Raw genomic sequence first — 19,063 nt, forward strand, 5'->3', positions numbered from 1 at the left:
AAATTTCAGATCTAAAATTAAAAAGATAAAAGAAAGATGGCGCGGCGAGACAAAGGCGGAACGATGGAGGCGAAACGGCGGAGGCGCAACAGCGGAGGCGAAACGGCGGAAGTGAAGGAGTAGAAATCGTGAATTTTTTTTCACAACTCAAAAGAATTTACTGTTATATAAGCAAGAACGATTGAGATAATGATGAAATAGAAATAAAAATGAGAGAAGCAAGAGGAGTCGTGCAGTAATGGAGATAAACGCACAACAAAATCGTGGAGAAGAGAAGCGAAAATGGCGGAGAAGAATGAAGAAACCGTCAATTGAGAAGGAAAATAAGAAAACGGTAAAAAAGAAAGAAATCCAAAAAAAAAGGTTAGGTTTCATAAAATTGATGGTGTGAAAAGTAAAGATATGCATTGGGCTGTATAAAAGTAAAGTCTAGCCCAAATCCTGTATTTTATATAAAAAGCCCTTTTTTTAATTGTTGGTTTTTGAAGACTAATCACCTAACTTTGCAAAATGGCAATATATAATTGGACCATAATTCTAATCCTTAATAACTTTGGATTGACATTGTATTTTGGAGGGCAAAAAGAAGCCTTTCTAGACTAAGTTTAGTACAAAGTTAAAAGCAATGTTGGGAAAAATGCATTTATCCAATCATTAGAATATCCTACTTTGACATGCTAATTCCTCAATATAGAAAACTAATCCATAAAATTACTTCAATTTATTTAAAAATTTATTGTCCTCAAACCAGTGGTAAAGTTACTATTTAAATTTGAGACTTTCATATTCAATCTTTCTTATCCCAAAATAATAGCTACAATTAATACATAATTTAACCTTCAAATTATATTATCTTTAACACTTTTAGACTAATAATCACTAATGACTTCTAACTTTTAGGTCTACGATCACTAAACCTCCTGATTTTTATAGCGGCGCTCGCTAAATCTTCTAAGGATGAAAATACACCTGACACCGTCTTTGGTCAACTGTCACGTCACCAAACTACCCTAAAAAATTAAAACACTCAGAATACCCATAAATTTAATTTTTAAAAAAATTCACATAGCCTAAACTAATTACTCCTAAACAAACCACTTCATCCTAACCGCCGCCCACATTTTCACTGTTCTCAGGCCACCGCCACCCGCCGCCACCGTCAAATTTTTTTTCTGGCCGTCTTTTTTTATTTGTTCTTCAAGAAAGAACAGATCTGAGTTGTTCTTCAACAAAGAATAGATCTGAGTTGTTCTTCAACAAAGAATAGACCTAAGTCTGCGAAGGATAAATAGCGGCATATTTGTGGTAGGAAATAGGATTTCGAAGCCTTCTAGAGGCTTCTTATACGCGTGGTATGTGGGAATAAAACGATGTCGTTTTATGATCTTCGGTTCCCTCAGTTATTTCGGTTTATAAACGCCCATAACCAACCAGTTCACTAATAACCGCAATTCCTTCTATCTATAACCGAACCATACCATTTTAACTAAACAGCCGAACCAAAGAGCAAACTTCAGTTTGATTTTTAGATCTGGTTCCGTTCCTGCACATCCGTAAATGTCAATCCATAAAAAAAATGAACAAAAGTTAGATATCTATTATATTTTATGATATTAAAATAATATAAAAGATGAGATGGCTACTGTGAACAATAAAATTAAACCATTAACGACAGCCGAAGAGAAATTAGAGGAAAAACTATAAACGGCTAGGATTTGTAAAAATAACACGACTTTTAAAACATGGCAATGCAGGACAACACCTTTCATTTCTTTTCAAAAATAACATGGGCACATTTTTAGTGGCTTTTTTGCTGACGTGGCATGACACGTGGCACTCCCATCAGGTGTCCAAGTCAGCAAAATTTTATCTAAAAACGTGTCCATATTGTTTTTGAAAAGAAATGGAAGGTGATGCCCTAAATTGATACGTTTTAAAGGTCGTGTTATTTTTGAAAATTCGTGTAAAGGTGGTGATTTTATATGTAATTAACTCTAAAAATAAATAGAAAACAATTTTAAAAAGGAAGAAGGTGCAGATATGATCTTAATGTATAACATATATCTCTTGTAAGCAACTCATGTACTTCAAATTTTAAAATGACTCGAATGTTTTAAAAATATATAAAGAAAAAATACAAAAATCAGACAGTGTTAAACAGAAATGTAAACAAGGTTGATTATTTTATGTGTTTATATGCCTTTTAAAGATATTTGAGTCATTTTTGAAATTTAAAATACATGAGATACTTATAAAAGACGCGAACTATACATTGAGATCATTTTTGCATTTTCTCCTTTTAAAAAAATCAGAATAGGACAAATCCAATATTGAACAATGAAAACGAAACTTGTGTTTTGCAAAGAGAAGATTCAAATGGCAGCAAGTGGTCAATGAGGTTGGTAATCAAATCAAGAGTGAAATCAAAGAACCAATCAAGAATCTAAACTGGGTTTAGATTCAATTGGTTGGGAGAGTAACATGAGAATTAAAAGTAATATTTTATGTTAATATGTTGATTTATTGCAAAAAAGTGGCATACTTAATCATGTTCTTTGGGTCGGTCTCTCTAGAAAAAAGGTTTCTTCTTCCGTGAAATATTGTCCACTAAATGACAAGTTTTGATTCGGCATGCTTCAATTTTGTTTGTTGATTGGACTAGAGACTCAAAACTTTTTGTATTTGCAATCAACATTATGGTTCTTTCATTTGTTGAATGAGTATCATTTTCTAATTATGTTGGCTTAATTGTTATTGTTTTAAGGATTTAATTTTATTGAAGGATATTATTTTAAGGATTAATTACATATAAAATCACCACATTTACATGAATTTTCAAAAATAACACGACATTTAAAACGTGTCAATTCAGGGCATCACCTTTCATTTCTTTTCAAAAACAACATGCGCACGTTTTTAGATAAAATTTTGCTGATTTGGACACTTGATGGGAGCGCCACGTGTCATGCCATGTCATCAAAAACGCCACTAAAAATGTGCTTATGTTGTTTTTGAAAAGAAATGAAAGGTGGTGTCTTAAATTGCTACGTTTTAAAAGTCGTGTTATTTTTGCAATTTCGTGTAAAAGTGATGATTTTATATATAATTAACCCTAATTTTAAATAGGGTCTTGAAAACGAAACCAATGGCTGAATCGGTAGTTTACCACTCAATCTTGTTTGAATGAGTTAAAACACACAAATAAACATTTTTCTATGAGCTTTTGTAGTTTTAGGGTTTTTTTTATCAACAAAACCATTTTAATGATAATGTTTATCAAAATAGTTCTTTTTATTTTCTCACAGAAATACGCTTTTAGTAAATTTACAAATGGTAAATAATAGTTTCTAAAAACACATATTTTTGTAAGACAACAAAAACAATATTTTTACAAAAAAAATAAAATTTAAAAATATATATAGAATATAAATTTCCATAGTTTTTAAAAAAGAAATATAAATGAATTAAGATTAAATTTATAAAAACAATTGGGTTTTACTGTTCGATCAATTCAACAGTTCACTCATCCGTATAATTTTTTCGGTTTAAGTAGCTGATAAAAAATATTAAAAAGAACGGATACATGTGAAACTTTTTAATTGTAGTCAAATTGATTGAACCGACTGGTCTAATTTGATTCTTAAAACACTGGTTTTAAGCATGTTGTTATTTTTGAGATGTTTTTTTTTCTATTACTTGCTTCATTAAATGGTCCTAAAGGTCCAATCTAAAAAATCCCAAAAAGAAAAGAAAGAAAGTTGCGATAAGCAAAGCCAGTCGAATCCCATAGTTAAAATTGATTGATTAAGCTGCTGTTGGCTGTAAATGGAGGCAAAAGAGTTGGACCACATGCCAACAAGTAAATGATGTAAAATTTGGGGACCAATATGTTTTTGCCATTTCTTTTTATTTGTTGTGTAACTAAAAGCTGACATTCATGTCCCAAATTTCTCTTTGTTGGAAAATAAATTTATATGCTTGCGAAAATTTGCATAGGTGAATTTAGCAAATAGTAGTAAATTTGTATCCTTATTCATGAATATTTTTAACTTTTTCTTTTCTTCAAACGAATTGGGATTTTTTGTTTTCTAATGAAAGTGAAACTACTAGAACAATATGAATTTAAGATGGATATAAACCATAATCAACTCACCTTTTTTATTTTTATTTTCAATTATAATTCAAACTTTTAAAATAATCAATTTTATCTTAATTTTTAATTTGTATTTTCAGTTGTAGCTATATTTTTTAAAATTGAACTATTTTTATTGAAAAATATTCAAATATATCATTCATATTTGACATATTGTCTAAATAGGTTTCTAATGAAAAATGGTTTCAAATATGTCCTATTTTAGAAAAAGAAAAAATATTTGGTGTCTTTGTTTGGTTTATATTTTTAAATTGTTTAAGCTCTATTTAAAAGAAATTAAAAATTAATTATTGTTCAAATTTTAAATTTTTTTATTAAAAAAGAATTTTATAATTCATGAATTTGTAATATAAAATTTGTATTGTAAAATTTAAAATTATCACAACTTTTTCGTGTCTTGTTAAAAATACTAAGGGTGTATCTACGTGCCAAATATGGATAACATATTTGAAGCCTTTTTTCGAATGGCAAAAATTCAATTTGAAAAATTGAGTACAATTAAACGTGAAAATTTGAAACTAGTGTAAAATTGACGATTTTTAAAATTTATAATACAATTGAGAAAAGTAAAGAACATAGGTTATTTTTGGATATTAAGCATAATGTAGCCTTCTCTCTGAAAAAAGCATAATGTAACCTAAATTTCCAGATCACTGTAGTTGGATAATAAAACTAATTTTCTTCAATACATAGCTCTTTTTTATTGGGCCAGACAGGAAAAAATAGATAGTAAGTTGCAGATTGGAGGCCCAATTCTGTTGTATCAAGATCCATAAAATACGTTACCAGAGCCCACAGAAATAAAAATACCTACAACCTAATATGCATAGTATAGTAGTTGTTATTTGTTAGGCACGTAAAAGGAGAAGAGTAGAGAAGAAGAATAGCTGCAGCCATTAAGTGTTGAATGATAGGTTTTGAATTGAAGAAAATGGATGGTCAAGATTTCCTTAATTATTAGATACTATGATCACATTCACATCTATAATACACTCAAGAGCAAGCATAGTAAACTATACATCTTATATTAATCAATATAATTTTAAGAAGAACAGTGATCGTCAGATTGTACCTTAAATCTCATTTTCCGAAAACCCTTTCGTTTAAGGAATGCATCAACATGGTGGACCTGGACCAGGACCATGGGCACCCGGAGGGCCACAATGGGGACCAGGTCCTGGAGGATTATTTGTAGGATGCGCCGATGGTATATGGAGCGCTATTTCTTCCGTGTAAGTGCCTTCTGCGATTTTACATTTTTTATTTGGCTCCAAGAAGTATTGTATTTTCATTACAAAGTAATTTCATGAAGTTTGAGGATAGTGAATTTGCAGGTTCTATTGCTTGTGCTGTTGTTGGTTAATGCAAGACTGCTTTGGTGGGCCTATTCCACCATACGCTCCTCCACCGCCGCCTCCATTCTGATCCGCTCACAATCCTCTACTTGGTGTTGCGGCTGTGACAAAATAACAATTTTCTGTGATGAAATAACAGTTTTTTCTCTTGGTGTTGCGCATGTATCAGCAAAGCAAAAGTATCTCGTTTTCTATCATGTCAGCAGATTTTGTTTTGATCTTTTCGTGTAATTCTAATTTATGTAACTCCTCAAGATTTGACTTAAGGAAATTTATATTATTATCAAAAGTAAACAAATATTTAGTGTCGAAATGCTAACTACAGCTTCATAAAAATAATATAGTAAGCCCTAGCTACAATGATCCCCCCCACATCAATCTTCCTTGAATATATTTTTATCTATTTTTATAAAAAAAATCTGATATAAACTTGTTCAACACATCAATCGTTGACAAAATTTATGATGTTACAAAATATCATAAAATGATGAGTTGTTCAATATTATAACATCATTGACTCTATCTATGAACGTGAGGGACAATCTATATGCAAATTTTGGAGTATTTACTTGTGGATTTATATGCCCGAACTTTTAGGGAAGATTAAAAACCTTATTCAGTATTGAATTACAATTTTCAAAGTATGGTCTTGAATTAGCAAATTCTAAGTGTTCAACAGAAGAAAAGCAATTGTAAACTACAGATCAATGGGCAGCAAAGCAACATCCGAAATAAAATTAGCCTTAACCTATGAAAACTCCAAGCCGACGACTCCCACTTAAGGAGTCGAGAGTCGCTAACACTCAGACCTACCCATATAAGATCCTTGTCAGCCATTGCACAACTGCACTGTTTTTGTTTCAGAATGTAAAGAGTTTATATGTACATAAATAAAAAATAATAACAATCCTATTTTTTCTGATTGCATTAACAAAGGAACGAGATTGAGCTGTCTACAAGCTTTTTGCACAATGCCTCTGTGACACAGCTAACCGCCTCTGCAATCCCTGCATCATGTGATTGAAGTCAGGAACAACTCAAAAGCTTCCGCAATATCAGGATTCAGGAGAAAATAAATATCATGTTTTAAAAGAAAAGGGCAAAAAATTTAAATGCATGACAAAAAGTTGAATCACTAGCTATATCAGGTCGACGAAGTACAAGTACACACTTATAGAAGAAATCTCTAGTTTCACGTTCAATGATTTTAAGCGAGTAACGATATTATACTAAAAGGCTTAAAGCATTAACCTAAATCAATCTGAAATTTGTCCAAAGCAAAGTAATATTAGACAACTTTTCCTTTCAAAAAATAATTTAGCGCATAGCCTGCCATAAAGCTAGCTAAACACAGAGAATACGACAGAAAAATGATTTTACAAAGATGCATATCCTCAAACTACAGCAGTGCAAAGAAGATAATTAAATCCAAAGAAGGTTCAGAAGAGCACAAACAGCAAGAGCAATATTATGAGGAGGTTCAACTGGATTTCGCACCTGATGATCTGTCATTCACAAGCAATCTTAGTGTCAAAGCTACTAAGGCATATAGCAAACGCCTGGAATGCTGAGATTGGATACTGATAATCCATTGTAAACACATCCTTCCCCACTTTTCCAAATTGAAGTATAACATTCTCATGCTCTTGCCTGTTACCACCTCCATTGTCCACAGAAGCAACCAGCTGAAAATTCTTAACTGAAGCAACCGTCACACGCCCGTTGAAATTCAGACACCAGCACTGAAGTTGCTCATGCCACCTAGGTGCCTTGTTTCTTAGCACTAGCATTGCATCCTTATTACTAGATAAAGGACCAGACTGGGTATTATCTGTTCGGATAGACTTGGATCTAAAAAAGGGAAGTGACGGCAGAGAATCCATATTGCTATGCATAAACTCAGTCTGCGTGGGGGCCACTCCTCCGGGATCAACAGCAGAAGCAGGGATGCCATCCATAATACACTGCATTCTCCTTGGACCTCTGTGATCCAAAATAACAAAGAAAGTTGGCGCCAAGAAAATAATAACATGGCAAGTAAACTAACAAGATTCACACCCATCTTCCAACGATAGGAAAAGCAGTTAATATTAGAAATATCTCCCTTACCTTGACCCCAAGACATTCAACTCATATGTGACATGTGCTACGGGATAGTTCCCTGCAGGAACCCTGGGTGAGACCTGTTTCATATTAACTACCCGACTGGAGCGACATTTGGCAACTTTGGCACCAATAGTTGGAGGTTGCGCATCATAGATAGTAAACTTGGTTCCCAGAAAATTTGATCTGTTGCATAGAAAATGAATATTTTAATGACTTTTATTTACAAAACAAGGAAAACAGACAAGTCACATTATTAGGCGGAAAAACACCTTAGCTTTCCAATGTAGGTGCTGCTTCCTCTAGACACATCTTGATAATTTAAAGAAATGATGTAATCTGTGCAAGTAGGCCGCCTGCACCTCCGGGCAGCAAGAAGGAACTTACCATTATCATTTGAAGCTGCTAATACAAAAGAAGGAAAAACAGTTTAATAGTGTCAGCTGAAAAGAAAACCAAAACCAATATCAAAAATTAAAATGCATTCATCTCTCAATTTATTGAAGAGAAACAACTAGTCTACTTAACCTAACTAAATCAAGGCACTAATAAGAATATCCAGGAACAAACAGAAAACAAATCATATAAATATATATACGCGGATATATATGATTAATATAAGGAAACAACATTCAGAAGTACACCTTGATTTAGGCTGAGGTAAAGATAATATGTTTGGTTGCTACGATTCCGTTTGATGTAGCATTGAAGAAGGGAGTCCCTTGGTCCAGGCTACACAAGAAAACAACTTTCACATTAGCTGAAGGTAAAAGTTTCTATTACTTAGATTACAAGATTTCTGACAAGATAATTAGTAACTAGACCATCACCAAAGTAGTAGTACAACAGATTCACATTAAATTAACTCAAGCAGCATTATATCAGTAACCTTGTTATACAATATCAATGGAAGATATAAAAACCAGACAATGATCCTAAAATCCAAAATACAGTTGCAATGAGATGACATTATTCCATCACATGACACAAACTCATATTTTAGCATTTGATCATCAGACAATTATACTAAAGCTGCAAACTGTTACTAACAAATCCAAATACCAATTCATAAGCTAAACACATTCATGACACAACATTAAAACCTGCAAACAAGGACTAATATGAAATAACCTGCTTCAACGAGATCGGAAACGTCAATTTGCCCGAAACCTCAAGAGTTTTAACAGTCTCCTTCATAATTTCCCTCCAATTCCTACAAACACCAGCACACGAAATCACATTCTTCCGGTCAGGCCAGCTACTCTCAGAAGCCTCAATTCTCATGATAACATCCCTCAAAAGCTCAGGAGGCATATTAGCCCAACAACTCTGCTTAAAAGCATCAACAGCCACAAAGGAGCTATCTTGAACTACCCTCTGAGACCTGGATCGCATCCCATATCCAAATTTCACATCAAATCCTTTTCTAGAAATACTCCCAAATTCACCCCTCATATCCTGAAGAATACTCTTAAACGACATCTTTATTAAATCAAAATCCTTTTCACATCCAAATTTACTGATCAAGAATACCCATCAGCTAAAAACAGCTCAGGATCTAATTTTTAACCATCAATTGAAGTAAAACTGAGAAGGTCAATCCTGACCCATCATCCACAGGAAACCAAATGAAAAACTGGAAACTGCCCAGATTCAGATCTACAGTCAATTAAAGAATTACCAGATAAAATGAAAAAGATGGGGAGTATGAAATGGAAGTGCGATGAAAGCAAGAAAGTTGAGAGAGGAGAGAGATTAGGGTTTGGTAATGGGTAGAGAGTTAGTAGTAAGTAGAGTAGAGTCAGGGAGACCAGACATTTAATTTTTAATTTTATGAGAAGTTTGAAAGGGTCCCATTTTTTCTTATCCAATTGTCTTTCAATCTGTTATCTGTCTGTATGGCCGGGTCGGAGTTTCCACGTGCCATTCGTATGGACGGGGCTACCTACTGTCCCGTAAACGGGTCACGAAATATTTAAAATAAAATTATTTTATTTTCTGATTTTTAATTAAAAAATGGTTAGTGGCTTAGTGCATCTAATTAGTAAAAGCTTAATTAAATAAATAAGTATTTTAAACTAAATAAATAAAAAATTTGGCACTTAGTTGGAGTCTAATATTCTTTCGAAATAATTAAATAGTATACATATCAGGAATATTGTTTGCTTGAAGTTTATTTTTTTAATAATTGTCTGCAAGTATTTGTATTTAGTAACACAATTTAGGAGGGATTTTGCAATCAAACCAACCAAACTCTTTACAGCACTAAAAAAAATTGAGCTGATGTTTTCGAATAATGATTAATTGAGTAAGACATGAATACTCATTCTCTTTTAAAAGACGAAATAGTATAAGCGCTAAAAAGCAAACTGCTAGATCGTGGGTTCGAATTTTCCCACAAGCGCTCCCTCCTCCCATAATTAGAAAAAAAACAAAATGTTTTACCTTTTGTGTCATCTTTTGCTGTAACTACATTTGGCTAAAGAAATTTAATGTTTAGATTTCATGTGTTTTCCATTAAAATACGGGATAGTTAAAAATAATTGAACTTTAGTCTCTTTTACAATTTCAACACTTTAACTTTTATAATTTAAAAGATTTTTTTTTGTAATTCAAAACAATAAGCAACTTTTTGATATAAAAATATAAATATAGTCGTCAGAACAATAGCATAGAATATAACATTCACATCAATATTTATTTTAATAATAAACAATTATTCGGTATTTCAAGTTATAAAAATGAATAAATTATTTAATTTAAAGTGTCAAAACTGAAATGTTAAATTATAAAATACGTTAAAATTTATAATTTATTTTACATTTAATCCTACCATTAGTTTTGGATTTTTTTTTTATAACATAAAAACATGGCACAACTAAAAGAAAATAATAAAATGACATATCTTCACGTCAATCTTCCATTGAATACAAAAGGCAAAAAAAAGTAGGGAAGTGTGAATTAATGTTTATAACAAAAAGTTGAAATGGAGGACCTAAGTTGGTAGAAAGAATAAATGAAAATGCATAATTAAGTATGAACTTTATAGACAAATAGCAAGCAATGGTCCATGACTTTATGGTAAAGTACCACCTGCTCTATAAGTTTCAGATTCTACATGTAAATGTAACTTTTTCTAAAGTCTGACTCCTCTGAATCTGATAGCTACCTTTAACCTAAAAATTTCTGATTTTTTTAAGTTAGATTGTATTAATAAAAAAATTTAAGTCATACCATTAAATTAAATATCAATAATAACAATCAGTTAAAAATAAACGAAACAACACAAGTAAAATAACATGAAGAAATTTTAATAGCACAAATAAATCAAAAAGATCCCTAAACTATTTATACCATTAAAATTTTCATAGCTTGCATAAAAATAGTGTTAGCTTCAATTTCAATCTTCATCACAGTGACCTCATTGTAATAAAAGTAGCTTTACCTGATTCAACTCTAAATTAAAAAAGTTACCCAGAATCACACTTGCTTAAAAATAATACAAAAACAAAAGAGGAATCACAAACAATGACAACTATGTATTATAAAATGTATATTTAATCCATAAAAAAATGTATATTTTGATTTAATTTTAAAATGATTATACAAATTCTCACCAGATCATAAGTGACGGAATCCATCCACATAAATAGTTAAATATGGCCTCAAAGTTATTTTATGTGAATTATAAATATTTTAAAAAAATCTTCCATGGAATTTTAAATCGAGCCTTTTTTAAATTGGTGGAACCAATTTCAACTCCCACCATCCTTGATAGTAAGACTGGAATTTGTGGTGTTCTATCGGGTGCTGATAAAACGTAGGGTAAGACTATCTCCCACTCTCCCTATAGATGTGGTTATGTGTCGGGTTAAACCGTGAACCTGTCCGAAACAGACCTAAAACCGGTTAAACTTTTAATTGTATTTAAATCAATCCGGAATTGGAGAGATGCCGAATACAGACTGGTTCAAAAATTTATGGAACCGAAATCGGAGTTTTGATTCCGAACTGTATATTCTTTTATGTATATGGTAGAGTATTAATATATCATACTATATTTGTTTATAATATACGCAACTATAATTATTTTTTTATCTATTTATGTTTTATATTTTTTTAATTTGTAATTTGTAATTTTTTTAAATATATTAGTTATATTTTATTTTTATGACTATATCTACTATAAATAAATAATTAATTAATTATCAAATATATGGTAAACTAAATGCATTTTTGAATTTTAAATATAATAAATTATATACATTAAGTTTAAATTTAATTTTAGCTTAATTTTAAATATTTAAATTTAATTATTAATTTTTTTTATTTTCCGAATTAGCCAAAACTAAAACTAGACGGTTGGTCTAGGAACGCCCAAGAGGATGTTTAAGGGTGTTTTAAGTGTTTCTTAAACCGTGAACCGGTGGTTTCTGAAATCCCCGGTTTTAGCTTAATTTTAAATATTTAAATTTAATATTTATAATTTTTTTATTTTCCGAATTAGCCAAAACCAAAAATGGCCGGTTGGTCTCGGAACGCCCAAGAGGCTGTTCAAGGGTGTTTTAAGTGTTTCTTGAACCATAAACCGATGGTTTCGAACTGAAATCGCTGGTTTTGTGAACCACAGTGAACCCCTACCTCTCTATTTTAATTAACTCTATTTTACATGAAGATAAAGTTTTTCTCAATCCTAATGCGCATTTGAGTTGATAATAAGCTCTCCAGCCTTAAGTGAGGTCGTGAGTTTAAACTATACTCATCTATGCAGCCGTTTAAAATTTGAGATTAGAATTTATTTTTCAGAAGGGACTTAAATGACTCGAGTGGAGATAATTATGAACATGAAATCTTAAATGTATAGACCTGTTCTAAAAATTTCATGGACTCTAATCAAAAAAAAAACTCTATTTTTAACGAAATATTATGCAACACAACCGTTGTGTCATGTCATTTGTGCAACAAATTAATAGTGTTTAGCCATGTGGAAAATTAAATGATAAAAAAATAAAAAATAAAATTCGCAAATATTCATCGGTTTGTTATAAAAATAACGTGGCACAACCGTTGTATGAGATAAACACCCATTTCTAACTCTAAAAAAAATATTTTCATCTTATTACTTTTTAAATTACTATCATTAAAACTGCACCACTTGATTATTGAGGAAATTTTTGTCCTTTTACATTATTAAATATAATTACAAATTAAAAAACTATTGAGATAATTATTAGAGTTAGATAAACTACTTATAATAATATGTTAAGATAATTAATTATAAATTAAAAACTATTAAGATAATTAATAGAGTTAAAGTACTAACTAAAATAAACTACTTATAATATTATGTTAAAATAATTGTTACTAATTAAAATAAATTACTTTAAATATTTAATAGTTGTTATTTTAATTATTACTTAATCATCTATAATTATAATTAAGATAAATTGCTTTTAATAAATTATTAATTTAATTTTTATTTGATATTTTCTATTTATATTCTTTATAGATATAATAAAATATTCCTAATTAACTATTATTTTAATTATTATTTATATTTTATACTTAAATACAATCAATAGTTATAAAAATAATTATTAATTTAATATAAATATAATTATCCTAATCCATAATAAATACAATTATCATTTTTTGATGAGTCATACTACGAGTGTGTAACAAATACTAGTAATATAAAAAAATAAAAAAATTATTATGACCCTTTAATATCATTTAATATATCAACAGTAATAACTGATCAGTTTTTACCAAACAACTATCATTTATCAACTATTAACTATCAGCTATATGCTAAATTATAATTATAAGTAACTTACTCATATTACTTATATGACATGTAAGTTTAAGAATGTCAGATTGTAAAATTTTAAAATATCTAATAATGACCGCATTAGATTAGAAGCAAATTATTTTAAACTCTCTAGTTATATCATAATTGACAGTTTTATATTTTTTAGTTTAAAATCATATTTAATGGTCTTTTATTTTTAATTCCGTTAACTATTAGGCACCTCCGTTAATTTTGGCATTTACATTGAAACGATTTGATAGTCCAATTTCAATTTCGTTAATAATTTGGTTCCTTATTTTTAATTTTAGTAACGATTAGGTACCTCACTTTCAAACAATTTGATATCTCACATTCAATTTCGTTAACAATTTGGTATTTAAAATTAACAGAAGAGTTTAATAGTTAATGAAATTGAAAATAGAAGATCATTAAATAAAATTTTCGGATATTAAACTGTTAATTATAATATATGCGGGAGATTTCATAGTAATTTGATCTCAGATTAATCTCAATGACTAAAAGAATTTGTTACTCCTAGTAGATAAGTATCACATCATCATTTTGAATATTCTATTACTTATATTCTGTGTTGCGTTAGATTAGAAGTTCTACAGCTGCAGCATATCTTATATGCAGAGGAAAGGGTCCCTTACAAATAAAACAAAATTTAGATCAATGAATACATTTTCCTACAACAAAACGGCATAAGGTGATTGACATATGCATGAACATTACGCAACATCGTAACGTACAAATATACATAGTCAGAGTTACCCTGTTGCTAGGTTTTACTTCGCGCTCTTCTTCTTTAAACTTATCTCTCTGTCTCTCAAAATAAATTATATTCATTTTCATATACTAAATATCTTCTGCAAATTACAGATGCTTCACTGGAAACTCAAGGTGAACAAATAAAACTCTGTTTCTTTTAATTTTTTTATTGCTTAGCTCTTAAGCTTTCTATTTCATATTTTATTTTAATCCTAATTTAATTTTTTGTACAACAATTACGTCAAGAAAATGTGAACTTCCTTGTCACTAACGTTTTATTGATTCCATCTGTCACTGGAAAGTTAAGGAAAAGGAAAGGAAAAAATTGATAATGTCTAATACTTTTATTTTCTTTCTTCAAAGAAATTACATTGCTAATGAGATATTTGTTTAATTATAGACAGTTTAGGCTGCCACTTGTTGGAATATTGAGTACCCAGTTGTTTTTTTTTGTGATTAGAAATTGTAAAGTATGAAAATTTTGTGTTTCTGTTGATATTAAACTGTCAAAGATCATTGCTTTATTTATTTATTTTTCCTTATGATGATATAACTTGACTTGGGTTTTGTTTTTTGTTTTTGTTGAAAAAACAGTGATCAGCTGCCTCTGTTGTTATAGTTCTGTAAGATGATGGGGTTAGGTTTGGTGTCGATTATAAAATCAGGACCGGATGAAGGTCATGTTGATTCAATTACTTTATTCGTGGCTTTGCTTTGTGCTTGCATTTTAATTGGCCATCTTTTTGAGAAGAATCGATGGGTTAACGAATCAATTACTGCTCTTCTCATTGTAAGTTTCTTCTTCAACCTATTTTAAAAAGTTTAATGCTTTTTAAATGTCATTCAAATTTAGGGGTGTCAAAACGGGTCATAACTTGCAAACATGATTATCTACCAGGGCTGAGGTTAAACATGTCCTGTCTATTTATGATGACACGGTTTAATACGTGATATGTGAATCCATTAACCCATTTATGACACGGTTTAAAACGTGTCATGTCATGTCAATGCGACCTAATATGCTAAAACACCGGGTTGGTGTTACTCGTATTTGATCCATTTAAGTAAATGTGTTAAACGTGTCATGTTGGTAAGAATCATATTTGACCCATTAAAGTAAATAGGTTAAACATATCGTGTTGATATAAGCATATTCAGTTCATTTATAATAAATGAGTTAAATGAGTCGTGTTGTTATAATCGATTCATCAAATTAAACGGGTTATATAGATTGACACATAATCTTTTTTAATTTTCGTGATGTGATACAATTACTAAATGGATTGTGTTTGTGTTCGTGTTGACTTTAATCATGTCACTACAGTAAGTCCCCTACGACAGAAACCCGGACAAGACCGGTCAGTCCGTTTTGACACCCCTGCTCAATTTCTTCAAGTTGTTTTGCTGTGATTTGGAAGTTATTAGAAGAAAATGTAATGTGGGTTTTGTTTTCTTACAGGGTCTATGTACTGGGGTTCTAATCTTGGTAGCAACTAAAGGAAAAAGCTCACACGTTTTTCTATTTAATGAAGAGCTTTTCTTTATATATGTTCTTCCACCTATCATCTTCAATGCTGGGTAAGTAACACTGTTTACCTAATGATTTTAAATTTTGATGGTGGTTACTGGTTTTGATGTTTTTAGTTACTATATGCAACAGTTTCCAGGTGAAAAAGAAGCAATTTTTCAGAAATTTTAGCACAATCATGTTATTTGGTGTTGTTGGGACTTTAATATCCTTCATCATCATATCACTGGGTATGTTTTAAATTTCTGAGCTATTTACAGTCTGCATTTGTGATTTCAATAGTGAATTTCAATCTGTTTTTTTGATCATGAACTGTTGTTGCTCCAGGTTCATTGCAGTTATTCAAGAAATTAGGTATTGATTTCTTGGATACAGTGGATTATCTAGGTACTATGTCTCTCCTAAAACTTATTATTTTGATTCAATACGAAGTTGTACATTCATTGGCAATTTTTAGATCTTTGTTTTCATGTAGTTAATCACTAATTACTATTACTAAGTAGCACGAACACCTCATTCAATCAACGGAAACGTGTCAGAAACTTAATGTTTTGGACACAAAACTTCCTTTTTAACATAGGAAACCTTAAAATATCAACGTTTAGCCGCGTACGTATCCAAGTGTGGCGTTTCCCATATTCATGTCCTTCCGTGCTACATTGATTAACCACTAACTATACTTTCCCTTCCCTTTTGTTTAGCATTGGGAGCAATATTTTCAGCTACAGATTCAGTTTGCACCTTACAGGTAATATATATGACTTCAAATTTTGGTCTAAAGATGAAAACTTTATAGATATAAACATAACCCACTTTGTTGTTTGGTATTTGATATGGCAGGTGCTGAATCAGGAAGAAACACCATTTCTCTACAGTCTAGTATTTGGGGAAGGTGTGGTAAATGATGCCACAGCTGTTGTACTATTCAACGCAATCCAGCGATTCGACCTCTCTCACATCACCTCAAGCATTGCTTTGCAGCTCTTTGCCAATTTCTTATATTTGTTTGTTAGCAGCACCGTGCTTGGTGTGGCGGTGAGTTTATACATTTTCTGTATCTTGCAGCAACTTCTTAATTCCTACTGTGGTATTTCTGACACTTAGTTTGTTATCTCAGGTTGGATTAGTTTGTGCTTTCATCATAAAGAAGTTATACTTTGGCAGGTATAAGTCTTAAGTATAGTGCTCTGTGTTCTTGTTTTGTCGTGGAAATGCTTATGAATGATCTAAAATATGCGCAATTTCAGGCACTCAACGGATCGTGAAGTTTCTCTGATGATTCTCATGGCTTATCTTTCGTATATCACGGCTGAAGTAAGGTTATCGACTTGCAAAGCACGTATTATGTGTTTCTTGATCCTTACTAGTTTTTACTCTAACGTTCTTCTGTTACTTAAATTTTGTATTCAGCTTCTTAATTTGAGTGCAATTCTCACCGTCTTCTTCTGTGGGATCTCAATGTCACACTACACGTGGCATAATGTGACTGAAAATTCAAGAGTCACTACCAAGTAACTCAATTCATCAATATATTATACTAAAAGCTGATCATTTTGCTTTATGTTTTTTCGCTTCCTCATCAATGATTTTTATACAGACATGCTTTTGCAACGCTATCGTTCATTGCAGAGATTTTCATCTTCCTCTATGTTGGTATGGATGCTTTAGACATGGAGAAGTGGAGATCTGTGAGGAACAGGTACTCCTCCTGCATACTCATATCCTTCAACAAGTCATTCATTTTGATGTATTGTTGATCAGTTGTGCTCCTTTTCTTAATCTAACAAGTTATTGCTATGATGTATTTTCAGTCCCGGCACATCAGCAGGGGCGAGTTCGATACTTCTTGGGCTAGTTCTTGTCGGAAGGGCCGCTTTTGTATTTCCGTTGTCCTTCATATCAAATCTGATCAAGAATTCTCCAAGTGACAGAATCGGATCAAAGCAACAGGTAGTTCTTTCTGATACCAAAATTTATAATCAGCGTCACTATAAGAATATCAACTCACTCGTGTATTTTCCTTGGAGCAAACAGGTTGTGATATGGTGGGCCGGACTCATGCGAGGATCTGTATCTATGGCACTTGCTTACAATAAGGTAAAGCGTGTACTCTGAATAATCCTGAAGATTGATGATTGAGATGAGATCCTTATTTACTAACCATGAAATTATGAAATCTAATTTATGTGTGCAATCTGTTGAATTCTGCGTTATGCTATCGATTTGCAGTTTACCAAGTCAGGGCATACTCAACTTTTAGGCAATGCAATCCTGATAACCAGCACAATTACAGTTGTTCTTTTTAGTACTGTGGTAAATTCTCATGCCTGGTTAAATAATTATGTTTTCATCTTATCGGAAATCAGAATCTGAAGCTCACTGGTTTATTAACCTTTTCAGGTATTCGGCATGATGACTAAACCTCTTATGAGGAAGTTGCTGCCAGAGAAACGATCAAGCAGCTTGTTACCTTCCGAAGCAGCTGACTTGAAATCAATTTCTTCGCCGCTTCTTTCTAATGGTAACGGAAAAGACGAAGAACATGACGCGAGGAGTGAAAGTGATAATATTGCTCGACCAACGAGTCTACGAATGCTTCTCACAGCTCCAACAAATTCTGTGCATTATTATTGGCGGAGATTCGATGATTCTATAATGCGTCCTGTATTTGGTGGCAGCGGAATTTTGCCATATCTCCCTGCCTTACCAACAGAAGAGACTCTTCTTTACTAAGAAGATGCTAACATTTTAGGGAGAGTAGGAATTACACTGCACAATGCATATAGCTAGTAAGTACAGTCCAAGGAGGGTGACGTAAATATCAATTTCCCCCTGAAATTGTAAGTAATGATCGGTTAACATCAAAATTAATTTTTTAATTTATTAGTCCAGTAATTTGTTATTGTTTTTTATCAATTAGTTTAATTATCATCAATTAATTTAAAATTTTGATCAATTAGCCCCTTGCAGTTAATTTCAAAATTGATATATTTTAAATTAATTAATAAAAAATAATTTTATCCATCTTGTATAAGTTTAGAAGGTAAATTAATACTGTAGTTAAGGAGGGGTTAAAGCTTTCACAAGTTATTAGAGTAATATGAATAATGAATCATGAATCATGATCACAGTTTTTTTTCTATATAATTTGGGGAGGGGGAGCGTTTGTGGGAGAAATCGAACCCACAACCTAGCAGTTTGCTGTTTAGCGTTTATATCATTTGAGTTATAACTCATTGGTTCATGCTCATAGTTTTGTATAGGATTTACAAAATCAGATCGATATAGACAAAATAAAATGAACCGATAAAATCAGTTATAATATTGATAATAAAATTGAT

At 31.3% G+C, this 19,063-nt stretch overlaps 3 protein-coding genes across 7 annotated transcripts; 2 read left to right on the forward strand and 1 right to left on the reverse strand.

Annotated features, from left to right (window-relative positions):
- Window positions 1-5,070: 5,070 nt before the first annotated feature.
- On the forward strand, window positions 5,071-5,872 carry LOC126653869 (uncharacterized). Of its 2 annotated transcripts, none has more exons than XM_050347860.2 (2): window positions 5,071-5,385; window positions 5,477-5,872. In XM_050347860.2, exons 1-2 carry the CDS (start codon window positions 5,358-5,360, stop codon window positions 5,737-5,739), a joined length of 291 nt encoding a protein of 96 aa, XP_050203817.1. In that variant the 5' UTR covers window positions 5,071-5,357; the 3' UTR covers window positions 5,740-5,872. The 2 variants fall into 2 exon arrangements, with proteins under 2 accessions (XP_050203817.1, XP_050203816.1); XM_050347859.2 differs by having other exon boundaries at window positions 5,078-5,385; window positions 5,488-5,872.
- Window positions 5,873-6,141: 269 nt separating this feature from the next.
- On the reverse strand, window positions 6,142-9,443 carry LOC126653865 (tubby-like F-box protein 3). 2 transcript variants are annotated; one of them, XM_050347849.2, is made up of 6 exons: window positions 8,743-9,443; window positions 8,256-8,343; window positions 7,884-8,016; window positions 7,618-7,797; window positions 7,006-7,491; window positions 6,142-6,515 (listed from the first exon to the last, which is right to left on the reverse strand). In XM_050347849.2, the coding sequence occupies exons 1-5, from the start codon at window positions 9,091-9,093 to the stop codon at window positions 7,017-7,019; spliced, it is 1,227 nt and encodes a 408-aa protein (XP_050203806.1). In that variant the 5' UTR covers window positions 9,094-9,443; the 3' UTR covers window positions 6,142-6,515; window positions 7,006-7,016. The 2 variants fall into 2 exon arrangements, with proteins under 2 accessions (XP_050203806.1, XP_050203807.1); XM_050347850.2 differs by having other exon boundaries at window positions 7,884-8,013; window positions 8,743-9,442.
- Window positions 9,444-14,067: 4,624 nt separating this feature from the next.
- LOC126653864 (sodium/hydrogen exchanger 1-like) lies at window positions 14,068-18,624 on the forward strand. 3 transcript variants are annotated; one of them, XM_050347845.2, is made up of 15 exons: window positions 14,068-14,326; window positions 14,789-14,984; window positions 15,654-15,772; window positions 15,855-15,952; window positions 16,050-16,109; window positions 16,424-16,470; window positions 16,563-16,757; window positions 16,840-16,886; window positions 16,970-17,036; window positions 17,133-17,233; window positions 17,320-17,421; window positions 17,534-17,672; window positions 17,757-17,819; window positions 17,952-18,035; window positions 18,123-18,624. In XM_050347845.2, the coding sequence occupies exons 2-15, from the start codon at window positions 14,823-14,825 to the stop codon at window positions 18,453-18,455; spliced, it is 1,617 nt and encodes a 538-aa protein (XP_050203802.1). In that variant the 5' UTR covers window positions 14,068-14,326; window positions 14,789-14,822; the 3' UTR covers window positions 18,456-18,624. The 3 variants fall into 3 exon arrangements, with proteins under 3 accessions (XP_050203802.1, XP_050203803.1, XP_050203805.1); XM_050347846.2 differs by lacking the exon at window positions 14,068-14,326 and adding an exon at window positions 14,424-14,664; XM_050347848.2 differs by lacking the exon at window positions 14,068-14,326 and adding an exon at window positions 15,519-15,552 and having other exon boundaries at window positions 14,892-14,984.
- The last annotated feature ends 439 nt before the right edge of the window (window positions 18,625-19,063 follow it).

The sequence above is a fragment of the Mercurialis annua genome, linkage group LG6, assembly GCF_937616625.2.
Source record: "Mercurialis annua linkage group LG6, ddMerAnnu1.2, whole genome shotgun sequence".
Taxonomy (NCBI): Eukaryota; Viridiplantae; Streptophyta; class Magnoliopsida; order Malpighiales; family Euphorbiaceae; genus Mercurialis; species Mercurialis annua.